Source organism: Anabrus simplex, chromosome 1 (assembly GCF_040414725.1).
Source record: "Anabrus simplex isolate iqAnaSimp1 chromosome 1, ASM4041472v1, whole genome shotgun sequence".
NCBI classification, from domain to species: domain Eukaryota; kingdom Metazoa; phylum Arthropoda; class Insecta; order Orthoptera; family Tettigoniidae; genus Anabrus; species Anabrus simplex.
The window spans coordinates 274,816,859-274,832,696 of NC_090265.1; the positions used below are offsets into that span (position 1 = coordinate 274,816,859).

Here is a 15,838-nt window from a genome sequence, read left to right on the forward strand (position 1 = left end):
GATTGTTCTTTGAAATTAATAAATAAATAAATAAATAAATGCTTGGGTACTATCATCAGATAACAGACCTAAGCTATTTTCATGTCCTCAGTTCTTGTCCAAGGAAGCTCCTTAATAACATTAGATATAACAGAATGCGGACAGAGATGGCAACTGCCCTTTCCCAGCAATGGCTGGAAATGTATGAAGAAGTGCCATGTATTGTCACAGGAGGGACCAGCAGACAGATCAACATAATCTCCATCGACCGCAGAAAGGATAGCAATGAGATCTTGCATTTAACTATCACATTTGAAGTGAGCTTCAGCCAGCCTCAAGAGGTACACCAAGAAAAGAGAGCCAAAAATATCATATTTCAAAGACTCTTATGAAATTCCTAACGTTAAAGTTATTGGACTGTTAATTGGTACCAGAGGAACTATCACAAAATTTTGAATGGAAAATGCAAAATCTGGGGGGTTCTTAATATCACCGTCCTGTATGTATTAATATTAGTGCTCAAGGGGTCACTTCAAATTATACGTCATCTTCTCTACAATCAATTTTAACAACTGTCCTTTCTGTTCATTGTTATTATTAACCACTGTCGATACGGTTATAATCAAATACAGTAGAGACAATACGCGACACTCAGCGAGATATCGAGGGACAGCTATTAGAGCTCTCTAGCGGATTGACCTGAGAACTACTGATTCTGTCATAAGAGCACGTGTATTTGTGTGTGAAGTTTTTGGTGTTATTTATGCGTTTTCAGTGAGTTGACATAATTAAACAGTAGTGTGTGTCATTCCTTGATATCTCCTCTCAGCATGAGGGGAAAGGTATGTGCTGTGTTTGGCTGCAGTAACTATGAAGTAGAGAAGAATGCACGGTCTTTCTTCCGTTTCCCTCGTAACAAGAAAATGTAAGTAATATTGTGTTTGCATATATATTCTTCCAGTGACAAAGAGATTTTTATAGTACCTCATAATCTTCTGACCTGCTCGACCCATATTTTAACTAGCTTAAAATATAATACGCATATTTTATTGTATAGTGCAGCATTTAACCTTCAATACCGATGTCTTGTTGTAGGTGTGATCTGTGGGTTTGTTTAAATACATATGCATATGAGTGTGCCTGGTTGTGTTCCAAGTTACCCCATTTGAAATGCTGTAATGTGTTGTCAAGCACTGAAGAAAATATGGGTGATTTAAGAAATGTACATATTTTGTTGAAACAATATGATGATGCAAATTTGCTTTACCCTAATGTAATGGCATTATGGCAAGTATTGCTTATAGGGAAAGTTTGAACATTTTTGAGGCTAAATTTATAGATTTTCTTTCTGTTAGTAGGCTTCAAGTTAAAAGGAAAATTGTCCAGCTCTTAAATGTAAATTCATTGAATCATGTGTGTAAGGAATGGACCGACATTTTTGTTGACAAGTGTTTTAATATGATGATACAATTCTTTTAAATGAGAAAAAGAAAAATCTAGCCGTGAACGTTCAGGCAGGAATTCTAAAGCTAAAAAAGTAATGCATAAATAAGATCAAGCCCTTTTACAGCAGTCCATTTCACATCTTGATTGTTGTGTGTGTTTGAGTCATCAGTCCATAGACTGGTTTGATGCAGCCCTCCATGTCACCCTATCCTGTGCTAACCTTTTCCTTTCTACGTAACTACAGCATCCTTCATCTGTTCTAATGTGCTTGTCATATTCATACCTTGGTCTACCCCTACCGTTCTTACCACCTACACTTCCTTCAAAAACCAGCTGAACAAGTCCTATCATTCTATCTCTTCTTCTTGTCAAATTTAGCCAAATCGATCTCTCGCCGATTCGATTCAGTATCTCTTCATTTGTAATTCGATCTATCCATTTTACCTTCAGCATTCTTCTGTAACACCACATTTCAAAAGCTTCTGTTCTCTTTCTTTCTGAGCTAGTTATCGTCCATGTTTCACTTCCATACAATGCCACGCTCCACACAAAAGTCTTCAAAAACATCTTTCTAATTCCTATATCAATGTTTGAAGTAAGCAAATTTCTTCCTTGCTTGTGCTAATCTGCATTTTATGTCCTTCTTACTTCTGCCATCGTTAGTTATTTTACTACCCAAGTAACAAGTACTTCCTTTAAGACTTCACTTCCTAATTTAATACTTCCTGCATCACCCGCCTTTGTTTGACTGCACTCCATTACTTTTGTTTTGGACTTATTTATTTTCATCTTGTACTCCTTACCCAAGACTTCTTCCATACCATTCAGCAGCTTCTCGAGATCTTCTGCAGTCTCAGATAAAATAACAATATCGTCGGCAAATCTCAAGGTTTTGATTCCTCTCCTCGGATTGTGATTCCCTTTCCAAATTCATCTTTGATTTCCTTTACTGCCTGTTCTATGTAAACATTGAAAAGGAGGGGGACAAACTTCAGCCTTGCCATACTCCTTTCTGGATTGCTGCTTCTTTTTCAAAGCCCTCGATTCTTATCACTGCAGATTGATTTTTATACAGATTGTAGATAATTCTTCGTTCTCGGTATCTGATCCCAATCACCTTCAGAATCTTACATAGATTGGTCCAAACTTATCAAATGCCATGTACGTGAGCATTGTCCTTCTTGATTTGATCCTCTAAAATCAGACGTAAAGTCAGGATTGCTTCACGTGTTCCTACATTTCTTCTGAAGCCAAACTGATCTTCTCCCAACTCAGCTACAACTTGTTTTTCCATTCTTCTGTAAACAATACGTGTTAAAATTTTGCAGGCATGAGATACTAAACTAATGGTGCGATAGTTTTCACACCTGTCAGCACCGGCTTTTTTGGGAATAGGCATAACAACATTCTGCCGAAAATCGGATGGGACTTCTCCTGCCTCATACATCTTACACACTAAATGGAATAACCTTGCCGTGCTGGTTTCTCCTAAGGCAGTCTGTAATTCAGAGCGAATGTCATCAATTCCAGATGCCTTGTTCCTATTTAGGTCTCTCACAGCTCTGTCAAACTGTGACCTCAAAATTGGGTCTCCCATTTCATCAGCATCAACAGCCACTTCTTGTTCCAGAACCAAATTATCTACATCTTCACCTTGATACAACTGTTGGATGTGTTCCTGCCATCTTTTTGCTTTGTCTTCTTTCCCTAGAAGTGGTTTTCCATCTGAGCTCTTAATATTCATACACCTGGATTTCCTTTCTCCAAAGGTTTCCTTGATTTTCCTGTATGCAGCATCTACCTTTCGTAGGACCATACATCCTTCAACATCCTTGCACTTCTCCTTCAGCCAGTCTTCCTTAGCTACCTTGCACTTTCTATCCACTTCATTCTTTAATCGCCTGTATTCTTTTCTGTCCTCTTCATTTCTAGCGTTCTTGTATTTTCGTCGTTCATCAATCAGGTCTAGTATCCCCTGAGTTATCCACTGATTCTTAGTTGATCTTTTCTTCCTTCCTAACATTTCTTCAGCAGCCCTGCTAACTTCATTTTTCATGACTATCACTCTTCCTCTATTGTGTTTCCTTCAGCCTTTCCATTTAGTCCTTTTGCAACATGTTCCTTGAAACAATCCCTCACACTCTTTTCTTTCAACTTGTCTAGATCCCATCTTTTTGCATTCTTTCCTTTCTTCAATTTCTTCAGCTTCAGATGGCATTTCATGACCAACAAGTTGTGGTCAGTGTCCATGTCTGCTCCTGGGAAAGTTTTGCAATCCAACACCTGGTTTCTGAATCTCTGCCTAATCATAATGAAGTCTATTTGATACCTTCCTGTGTCTCCAGGTCTCGTCCACGTATACAGCCGTCGTTTGTGGTGTTTGAACCAAGTATTGGCAAGGACTAAATTATGATCAGTGCAGAATTCAACCAGCCGACTTCCTCTTTCATTCCTTTGTCCCAATCCGAATTCTCCTACTGTATTACCTTGTCTTCCTTGGCCTACAACTGCATTCCAGTCTCCCATCACAATTAGATTCTCGTCACCTTTTACATATTGTATTAAATCTTCTATCTCTCCATATGTTCTTTTGATTTCCTCAGCATCTGCTGAGCTAGTAGGCATATAGACCTGCACTATTGTGGTGGGCATTGGTTTGGTGTCTATCTTGACGACAATAATTCTTTCACTATGCTGGTCATAGTGGCTTACCCGCTGCCCTGTTTTCTTATTCATTATTAAACCAACTCCTGCATTTCCCCTGTTTGATTTTTTGTTGATAATTCGGTAGTCGCCTGACCAAAAATCCTGTCCTTTCTGCCAACGTACTTCACTTATACCAACTACACCTAACTTTAGTCTATCCATTTCCCTTTTCAGATTATCTAATCTATCACAATGATTCAAACTTCTAACATTCCACGCCCTGACTCGCAGAATGTCAGTATCCATCTTCCTGATGATTGCCCCCTCTCGTGTAATCCCCACCCGGAGATCCGAATGGGGGACTAGTTTACCTCCGGAATATTTTACCTGGGAGGAAGCCATCGTCAGTACATCATTCATACAGAGAGAGCTGCATGTACTCGGGAGTTAGTTACGGCTGTAGCTTCCCGTTGCTTTCAGCCGTGTAGCAGTATCAGCACAGCGAAGCCATGTTGAGTATTATTACAAGGCCATATCAGTCAATCATCCAGACTACCACCCTTGCAACGTCCGAAAGGCTGCTACCCCCCTTTCGATGATTATATGTCTAATTTCAGTCTTTAAATAATAACCTGTTAAATAATTCTTCATTCATTTTTCCAGAATTGCTTTAGCAACTTTGAAGTTAATATCTTAGTAACACTTTCTTTCTAGACGTGATTTATTTATCCATTTCCGTATATACATTCCATTGACATTTGAATTTAGCACGAATTTTCAGGTCAAGCCACTAGGAGTGCCACTTGCGACTTGTCTCCCATTTTAACAAGGCTAAATCCGTAAGTGTCGCATATTGTCTCTACTGTATTTGGTATACTTTATCATGGTCGGCAGTCTATAAATTAGAAAGTAATGAATAAAAATTATGCAATTTGTTTTAACTGTGGGGTAGCGCTCAAAACTGCATTATTTTTCATTTTAAAAGCTTACTATTATACTGAAAAAAATAATAATATAATTGGATCTTGTAGTACAGGAGTAAGGCTTTCTGCAGATGATGTTATTCTGTATAGAGTAATAAATAAGTTACAAGATTGTGAGCAACTGCAACGTGACCTCAATAATGTAGGCAACGGTATGTTGATAAATGGGGTTAAAAGTCAGGCTGTGAGTTTTACAAATAGGAAAAAAGTCCTCTCAGTTTTAATTATTGCATTGATGGGGTGAAAGATCCTTTTGGGGATCATTATAAGTAAAGGAAGGATCTTCATTGGGTAATCACGTAAATGGGATTGTAAATAAAGAGTACAGATCTCTGCACATGGTTATGAGAGTGTTTAGGGGTTGTAGTAAGGATGTAAAGGAGAGAGCATATAAGTCTCTGGTAAGACTCCAACTAGAGTATGGTTCCAGTGTATGGGACCCTCACCAGGATTACCTGATTCAAGAACTGGAAAAAATCCAAAGAAAAGCAGCTCGATTTGTTCTGGGTGATTTCCGACAAAAAAGTAACATTACAAAAATGCTGCAAAGTTTGGGCTGGGAAGAATTGGGAGAAAGAAGACGAGCTGCTCGACTAAGTGGTATGTTACATGTTATAAATCTCATTTTTAGTCCGTATTGAAAATTTACAGTTCAACAACAATGCATGGCTGCTACACCACACTCTGAAGTTGAAATCCTCTCTAAGGTACATCATATGTACATGGCAGAAATACAACATCCATATTCTTCTGATTTATCCTCCATAACTGAAAGGAGGGTAGGTAAGGTAAGGTAAGGGTTATTCTGCTCGAAGGCAGGTCCGAACCTCCGCAGAGGTGTTCCTGAGCCGGAGTTTACGTGCGGTAGGGTGGCCAGTTCCTTTCCGCTCCTCCATTCCACCAACAGCGCGTGGCAACCCATCCAACTCTTAACCACGCCCAATGTTGCTTAACTTCGGAGATCTCACGGGATCCGGTGTTTCAACACGGCTATGGCCGTTGGCAAAGGAAGGTAAGGACACAACAAAATATCATGTAATCAACATAACTTTACCTGAAGAAAATAACAATGCATATGTGATAAAAGGATACACTGAATCTCCCCCCATAAATATCAAGAGTTTCTATATGGTTTAAAGTAGACCATTCTTATATAGTCTTAGTGGTTGGGGCTGTCTTTAACACTACCTTACTTACATTGACCCATTGGGCTGCTTCCTCTTGTGTGTTTATCCTGTGTTCCTAGTCTTGTACCACGTGTATTCAGACACCTTTACAAAAAAAAAAAAAATATATATATAGTCTCTTCCCTTTTCCTATGATTAACCATTTTTAATTTCATCCTACACTTTGCACATCATCTGTGAAGATGATTTGTCAATGAATGTCGATGCCCACGCTCTTGATGAGGCTAAGAAATAGAAACTAGCTTGTGGGTGGCTGAGAAAAAGTGGATACAGAAGAACTGTAATTGATGAAGTGAGAGCCCATGTATGTCAAGATGGCAGTAAATGAAGATGTAGAATTTATCCTTGTTCTTTTGTATTTTCAGATTTGCCCTTGTCTCCTTTTCTACTGCTCTCTCTTCTGCTGCTGAACTGCCAATGGATTTATCCTGCTGTGTGTTCTTACCTGTCTATATATGACTTGAGTTGTCACTTTTTCCTTTTTGTTATTGGTTTTATATGCAGCAACTCAGACAGATCTTGTGGCAGCAACGGGATAGGACTGGGAAGGAGGCGACTGTGGCCTTAAGGTACAGTTTACCAGAGCATTTGCCTGGTGTGAAAATGGGAAATGACAGAAAACCATCTTCCCAACAGTAGGGTTTGAACCAGCCAACTCCCAACATTTTTGGATGAAGTGCAATATTATTCTTTAGGCCCTAATAGAACTTCATGGCCTAAACTCGGTGGCTACTGTGGCCAAGGCTGTCTGTTCCCAACGTTCACAATGTAGCACCACAACATGTTTGTGCACCGGGTACTGGTACCATAAACGGCTGTTATAGGTCAATATCACACTTCATCTAAAAAATTTGGTTAGGCAAATATTGCACTAATAGCCTCATATATCCTCTTTGATTGAGGAGATACAGCAGGCCTACTTTAAGATGGACATGTGGCATGGGCAGTGTGTGGTATTGTTGCAGTGTTGCACAACTCCCAATAATTTTACACTTCATTTGTCATCTTTTCTTCTAATTTTCTAGTGTAATAAACCTAACATATATTCTAATAACCATCTTTAATCGTTCGATGTACTAATGTTTCATAAAGGACCGATAATTGCTGCTGGCTTTGAATGAAACTCGGGGGGGTTTGCTTTCCTACTGCAACTTCAAAGTGGACAGCACAGCGCAATGTAGTTTCTGCAGGGACGAGGCTAAACCTGTACGTAGCATCAGGTAGCACGTTCGCCAGTATCGGTCCTTGGGTGTCGCAAAAGACCAGCAAGCTCCCTATCAAGAAACAATTCCAGTCCCCATCAGATTGCACCACTCTGCAGAGATTACTTCATTCCTGCTTTCTCTCCTCTCGCAACGGTAATTTCTTTTCCATGACACTAGGGTAGGCCATACTGGCCCACCCACAATATTTTGCATCAATTGAAAAACAGGAGAGTAAATTTTCAATTCAAGTGAGGTAAGAATAACTGTATAATAAGCCTCTTATTTCCTGTGTTTTAATTGCCGGATGTATTTCAGGTTTAATAGGAATGTAGTTCATTACTTAACGATTTCTTGTTATTTCTGTAAGCTTCTCGTATAAAAATGTGACTAAAAATTTTGGTGCAACACCCAGCTTCAGATACCAGCAGCCGCCACTGGCATGTAGATCATATTCCTTACGGCCGAAGGACTGTCCACGAAGGCAGCCACTATTACTACATTCAAAGACGAGGTTGAAAATGTTGAAACGGTTGTAACGCTTAGGCCTATTTATTCTCGTTTTTTCTTGTTTGTACCGGTAGTAGCATTATTAATTTCCTATTACCGGTAGCCTACCTTCGCTTTCACCTGACTTCGGTATCATTATTTCTCACCGATGACTTACCAGTTCACATGCTTTATAGCGTTCAGCTTCTTCGCAGGCATCATCTACTAACTTCTGAACAGAACCTTCGTAACAGGGGGAACCTAAAATGAAAATTAAGTCAAACAATATACATTACACTCTTTTTGTTTGTTTAGAAAATGAGCAATATTACCTAAAACATTGATAGAGAAGGACTATTATGGTTTATTAGTCTGAATGTGAATTTGTTGTACGGCTGAAAAACCGAAGGTCAGAGGCATTTCGATAACTTCATAATCAGCTGTCCTTTCTCGCAGTCACAACCACGTGGTGGGCATGCCAAGACCATATTGAGATATCGACAACTAAATTACTTTTTTGGTGAGTAACATTTAATAATTATCTTTCGGCTGTATATATGTATACATTCGTACCTGGCAAAGCTCCGACGTGAATCATACCTATAACATTACATTTCATTTTACTGAACACTTGGCGAAAACGCAACATGGTTAACTCGAAATCCCGGGTGAGGAGACAGTGGGCCGTCGCCTACGAATTGAGGTTAGACGTGATCGAATGTCAAATTATTGGCCTGTTTGCAATAGGTATAAGGGACTAAAATTATTACAGTCATTAGCCTATTACCGAACGGTTAAGTTCTCGTTAATGAAAGGGTTATTCGCCGGGCATATAGAAACAAACTTAAAGGATTTAATCCCTGTATGCTGTACAGTATAGGCCTACTGGAGGGTGGCCGAATAATAATTGACATTCCACATGAAGTCACTACTTTTAGTTTTGACCACAGAACTGAAAGAACACCTTTTGATGACAACCGGTACCTTACCGACTAACCCACCATTCAACACGACATAAAATCAAAGAGAATTGTCATCACCGCCGAGAGTTTTAGCGGCCTTTTATTGTGAGAATTTAAAAGGGCTGTTCGAAGGGTACTGGTATGTGATAAACTGACATTTATCGTAGTCGCAACAAGGAGGGGCCTCAGTCCCAGTTTAATCAGTATGACTCCAATCTACCCTGGTAGGTTTTGAGAATTCCCTAAGGTAAGGCAGGCTTGGGCTATAGGTGGAACCATGCACGGATATCCGCGCTGTTAATGTCTTGCCGGATGCAAACTGTATGGCAGTGCGGATAATTTTGCTGATAATTTATAAATAATGAAATTTATGAGTTTTCACTCAGGTAGTCTTATTTTTGAAAGCCAAGAATAACGGCCGCGGTGATTCGTCATGCTAACCACGCGACACCTCGTAATCTGCAGGCCTGCGGGCTGAGCAGCGGTCGTTTGGTAGGCCATGACCCTTGGGGCTGTTGCGCCACGGGGTTTTTGCTTGTGCTTAGGCAACCCTTGACGTTGGTATGGGGCAGTATAAAGAGCTTTGAGACCATAAAGCCGTAAATCGGACCTAAGCCTAACTGGCTCCTGTCCGCAGTCAATGGAAGGAACGAAGGTCAATACGTCGGTAGTTGTCGTAAGAGAAAATCCCTCATAAACCTGCGACTATGGGGGGTCTGGTGCCAGGTATCAGGCCTATTATACTATGTTAACAGATCTGCCCGTTTCAATACCTTGGATATGATATACTTAAATATTAACAATATCCGCATATAACCATTCGCGTATGCGGAAAGCCATATTTTGTATATCCGTGCAGGGCTCTAGCTATAGGACTATAGGATTCTTGATGTTGCCATCGATGCTTTCACCGTCCGTATTTATAGACATGATACTGTATAGGCTTTTGGGCTTATGCTGTGTCAAGAAAATAAGGTGAAATTCTTTACGTATCGCAGAGAACTGTGCTCTGCATCATCAGAAGAAAATCTCGACTGTCCATGAGAAAGGCTTCTTAAACAATGTAAACAATGACTTTCTAAAAAATGTAGACGTTATAATAGAAGTGGAAATGGTACGTTCATTCATCACCAGATGGCTCCCCAGACGTGGCACAGCGCTAGCGCTTGAAGTGGAAGCTGACCGAACCATCAGAATCAGTCTAAGAGGGTCACATAACATGTGTACATAACATATGACATTGACACAAGCCTGGAATGAAACATCTGGCGATGAGGAACGTACGAATTTGGAAAACACCAAGATGAAATAACAATAGTGAAGGGACAGGGAAGGGAACTACCTATGTAAATCCTTAATGGCTGGCAACCAGGTATTACTTAATTGATAGCCAGTGTCCCTGTTGAAATTGTTAAGATTTCTACGTATTTCCACAGCTTCCCGTATAATCCTGGACCTGTAGTGTCTAGTGTGGGTAAGAGCTCGAACATCTTGGAACATGACGTCATGATCTGACAATAGAGCCTGCTCAGCTATTGCCGATTTGCCTGGCTGGTTGAGACTAATATTACGTTCATGTTCCTTGATACGGGTACCAATGGACCGGCATGTTTGGCTGATGTATACCTTACCGCAAGTACAGGGAATTTTGTATACCCCAGGATGTAAAAGTGGGAATTTATGTAGGTAGTTCCCTACCCTGTCCCTTCACTATTGTTATTTCATCTCGGTGTTTTCCAAATTTGTACGATCCTCATCGTCAGATGTTTCTTTCCAGGCTTCTGTCAATGTCATACACCCGTCAGTGTCATATATTACGTACACACGTTATGTGACCGTCCTAGACTGATTCTGATGGTTCGGTCAGCTTCCGCTTCGAGCGCTAGCGCTGTGCCACGTACGGGGAGCCATCTGGTGATGAATGAACGTACCATTTCCACTTCTATTATAACGTCTAAATTTCAAAAAAGTCATTGTTTAAGAAGGCTTTCTCGTGGACAGTCAAGATTTTCTTCTGATGACGCAGAGCCAGTTCTCTGCGAAACGTAAAGAATTTCACCTTATTTTCTTGACACGGCATAAACCCAAAAGCCTATAAAGTATCTTGTCTAGGATTCTTGATGATTTGAGGATGTGGTAGAAAGGTTTGCTGATGCTACCGATCCTTCTAAGAATCTCGCTTGCTGAAGGAACTGCCCTGGAGTGTGCCATGATGGTTGTCTTACATACATACATCTTTAATATAGGTGTAGACTGTTATGTCATTTAGCATTCAGTCTGCTAAGCCTCTGTAAATGAATTATGCACTTCCACAGTTCTCTGTTTGCTACTATCTGTATGCTCTCTGTATTTCGGGATTGTGGGAAAAGTGTATGGAGGAAAGGGAACCAGAGTAGGGTTTTATCCAGGAATTAGGTTAAGGCAGTTGTTGTGGAAAATATAAGGGAAGGAGAAGATGGCAATTTTCCATGTTGGTAGGCCTACCAATAATATAAGGCAAGCAGGAATAGGTACTAACAAAGTTTGGATGTGTGGGATCTGGTTGCAGCAGCAGCAGCAGCACAGAAGTAGTTTAAGGAAGCTGAGATTGTTATCACTGGGATACTGACAGGAGGGTATTTGGGATTTAAATGAAACTTTGGAATAGGTATGTGGGAAATTAATAGTGAGATTTGTAGATCCTAATGAGTGGTTAGGAGACAGGGATCTACGCTCAAATGGCCTTCACTTGAACCACAGTGGTACATATATTTAGGGGCTTTGTTAAAAACAGTTATAGGGAGGTACATTCAGGGAAACGGTGTGATGACAGAATAGAGAGCATGAAGTCAAATAATTGTTAAATGTTAAACTGTAGAAATATTGTTCAGATAGGAATATAATTAATTTGATATATATTTAACAGATTTTGTAATAGGTAAATCAGGGCTGAAAAGTGATTTTATGGATGCAAAAATTTTCTCATGGAACTGGAGTGCATATTGTAGGGACAGGTTAGGAATGATAGGAGGGGGAGTATTCATACTGGTGAAAGAAGAATTTGTAAGCTACGGAAAAGTTCAGAATGAGGAACATGAAATTCTAGGTGTAAGACTTACCTGTAGATATAACAGGCAACTTGATGTTTTGGGGGTTTGCAGACCTGGGAAGGCTGGCACTGACGATGATGCAGAATCATTTGATGTGATAATCAGCCATGCAGGGATCGACACAGAAGGGAACATTATTGTATCGTGTGATCTGAACTTGCCAAGTGTAAACTGGGAAGGGAATGCGGATGACAGAAAGCGTGATGAACAAATGGTGAATAAGTTAATAAGGGAAGGACAGCTGAATCAAAAAGTGATGGAACGAACTAGAGAGAAAAATATCCTAGACATGGTGCTGATAAAACCAGATGAGCCCTATAGACAAACTGAAGTGATAGATATTATAAGTGATCATGAGGCTGTTTTTGTCGTAGTTATAAATAAATGTGATAGAAAGGAATGTTGTAAAAGTAGGACTATTAGGCAATACCATGTGACTTGGTTGATAAGAGAGGCATGAAGACATTTAAAAAAATATCATGATCAATGGAAAGTGGTAAATAAATATGTAAATAACCTATGGAATGATTTTAAAGCAATTGTTGAGGAGTGTGAAAACAGATACTTAATTTTAAATGTGGTAAGGAATGGTAAGGACCCATCATATTGTAACAGGAAAATAGAGAGAGATTCCAAGGAGGTGCAGATTAAAAAGAAATAGTGTTAGGAATGGTTGCATGAGTAAGGAGAGATTAAAGGAGCTTAAGTTACTGGAAAATTGAATTTAGCAAAACAATCAGCTAAGGATAACATGATGGCAAACATAATTGGCCTTCATACGAATTTCAGTGAGCAATGAAAGGATATGTATACTGTAGATACTTTACGGCAGAAACAGGTTCCAGAAAGGACATTCCAGGGATTATTAATGAACAAGGGGAAAGTATATGTGAGAACTTACAGAAGGCAGAAGTAGTATTCAGTCAGCAGTATCCAAAGGTAGTTGAATATAAAGATAATATCCAAATAGAGGTGGCGATTAATACTGGTATGTTACTGAAATTTGTTGTTGTTTGAGTCATCAGTCCACAGACTGGTTTGATGCAGCTCTCCATGCCACCCTATCCTGTGCTGACCTTTTCATTTCTACGTAACTACTGCATCCTACATCTGCTCTAATCTGCTTGTCATATTCATATCTTGGTCTACCCCTACCGTTCTTACCCCCTACACTTCCTTCAAAAACCAACTGAACAAGTCCTGGGTGTCTTAAGATGTGTCCTATCATTCTATCTCTTCTTCTCGTCAAATTTAGCCAAATCGATCTCCTCTCACCAATTCGATTCAGTATCTCTTCATTCGTGATTCGATCTATCCATCTCACCTTCAGCATTCTTCTGTAACACCACATTTCAAAAGCTTCTATTCTCTTTCTTTCTGAGCCAGTTATCGTCCATGTTTCACTTCCATACAATGCCACGCTCCATACGAAAGTCTTCAAAAACATCTTTCTAATTCCGATATCAATGTTTGAAGTGAGCAAATTTCTTTTCTTAAGAAAGCTCTTCCTTGCTTGTGCTAGTCTGCATTTTATGTCCTCCTTACTTCTGCCATCGTTAGTTATTTTACTACCCAAGTAACAATATTCATCTACTTCCTTTAAGACTTCATTTCCTAACCTAATATTTCCTGCATCACCTGCCTTCGTTCGACTGCACTCCATTACTTTTGTTTTGGACTTATTTATTTTCATCTTGTACTCCTTACCCAAGACTTCATCCATACCATTCAGCAACTTCTCGAGATCTTCTGCAGTCTCAGATAAAATAACAATATCATCGGCAAATTTCAAGGTTTTGATTTCCTCTCCCTGGACTGTGATTCCCTTTCCAAATTTCTCTTTGATTTCCTTTACTGCCTGTTCTATGTAAACATTGAAAAAGAGAGGGGACAAACTGCAGCCTTGCCTCACTCCTTTCTGGATTGCTGCTTCTTTTTCAAAGCCCTCGATTCTTATCACTGCAGACTGATTTTTATACAGATTGTAGATAATTCTTCGTTCTCGGTATCTGATCCCTATCATCTTCAGAATCATAAATAGCTTGGTCCAATCAACATTATCGAATGCCTTTTCTAGATCTACGAATGCCATGTACGTGGGCTTGTCCTTCTTGATTCGATCTTCTAAGATCAGACGTAAAGTCAGGATAGCTTCACGTGTTCCTACATTTCTTCTGAAGCCAAATTGAAATTTACCTGAAGATATTTACAAAAGGATACTAAAGTTGAAAGCTGTCCGGCCTCGCGGTGTAGCGGGCAACGCGTCCGCCTGTCACCCGGCTGCCTCGGATTCGATTCTCGGCCGGGTCAGGGGTTTTTAATTATAAATTATTAATATCCCTGGCCTGGACTGGGTGTATGTGCCGTCCTTATTGTCCCTTTCTTCACATTCAACACTTTACACTTCTGCATTTACAAATACATGCAGGTTCACAACATATGGTGCAAGTAGGGGCAAAAGATCTTTCGAGGTCAACGCCCCGAACAAATAGCATTTAGAAAAAAAAGAAAGGTTGAAAGCTAGAAAAGCAGCTGGGATTGATAAGATTTCTGGGGATATATTAAAGGCAATGGGTTGGGATATAGAGCCATATCTGAAATATTTATTTGATTACCGTTTGCATGAAGGAGCGATACCAAATGAATGGAGAGTTGCAATAGTAGCCCCAGTATACAAGGGAAAGGATGACAAACATAAAGCGGATAATTACAGACCAATCAACTTGACATGTTGTTTGTGAGCTCTAGGAAAGCATTTTCTTATTACAGTATATTAGACACATTTGCAAAATTACTAACTGGTTTGATAGCAGTGTAGTTTGAGTTTAGGAAAGGTTATTCCATTGAAGCTCAGCTTGAAGGATTCCAGCAAGATAAGGCAGATATTTTGGATTCTGGAGGTCAAATGGACTGTATTGCGATTGACCTGTCTAAAGCATTTGATAGGGTGGATCATAGAAGACTACTGGCAAAAATGAGTGCAATTGGACTAGACAAAAGACAAAAGAGTGACTGAATGGGTTACTATATTTGTAGAAAATTAGATCCCAGAGAATTAGAGTAGGCAAAGCTTTATCTAACCCTGTAATAACTAAGAGGGAATTCCTCAAGGCAATGTTATTGGACCTTTACGTTTTCTTATATATATATATATATATATATATATATATATAAATGATTTGAGTAAAGGAATGGAATCAGAGGTAAGGCTTTTTGTGGATGATGTTATTTTGTATAGAGTAATAAATAAGTTACAAGATTGTGAGCAACTGCAAAATGACCTTGATAATGTTGTGAGATGGACAGTAGGCAATGGTATGATAATAAACAGGGATAAAAGTCAGTTTTTGAGTTTCACAAATAGGAAACGTCCTCTGAGTTTTAATTACTGTGTTGATGGGGTGAAAGTTCCTTTTGGGGATTATTGTAAGTATCTGGGTGTTAATATAAGGAAAAATCATCATTGGGGTAATCACTTAAATGGGATTGTAGATTCAGAAGGTCAAATGGACTGTATCACTATTGACCTATCCAAGGCTTTTGATAGGGTAGATCATGGGAGATTACTGACAAAAATGAGGGCTATTGGACGAAACAAAAGAATGGTAGAATGGGTGGCTAAATTTCTAGAAAATAGAACTGAGAGAAAGTTGGTGAATTGATATCTGATCCTGTAATGATTAAGAGACGGTCCAGCAGGGCAGTATTGTTGGGCCTTTATGTTTTCTAATATATAAATTATATGAGTAAAGAACTGGAATCACAGATAAGACCATTTGCGGATGATGTTATACTGAATAGGGTAGTAACTGAGTTGTAGGATTGTGAATGACTGCAGGGGGAAGGAACCTAGAC

General features: G+C 39.5%; 2 protein-coding genes across 3 annotated transcripts in view; one reads left to right on the forward strand and one right to left on the reverse strand.

The window, feature by feature from the left end:
* LOC136886892 (uncharacterized protein F13E9.13, mitochondrial) overlaps window positions 1-8,616 on the reverse strand; it is a 175,440-nt gene extending 166,824 nt beyond the window's left edge. For both annotated transcript variants that reach the window (XM_067159743.2, XM_067159742.2), the window contains exons 1-2: window positions 8,506-8,616; window positions 8,111-8,193 (exon numbers count right to left, since the gene is read on the reverse strand). In XM_067159743.2, coding sequence (XP_067015844.2) covers window positions 8,111-8,193; window positions 8,506-8,581 — 159 coding nt within the window. In that variant the 5' untranslated portion in view covers window positions 8,582-8,616. The remainder of the gene's footprint in view (window positions 1-8,110; window positions 8,194-8,505) is intronic.
* Adck5 (aarF domain containing kinase 5) overlaps window positions 8,269-15,838 on the forward strand; it is a 458,263-nt gene continuing 450,693 nt past the window's right edge. Inside the window, exon 1 of the mRNA XM_067159689.2 lies at window positions 8,269-8,452. The gene's annotated coding sequence lies outside the window, so the exon portion shown is untranslated. The remainder of the gene's footprint in view (window positions 8,453-15,838) is intronic.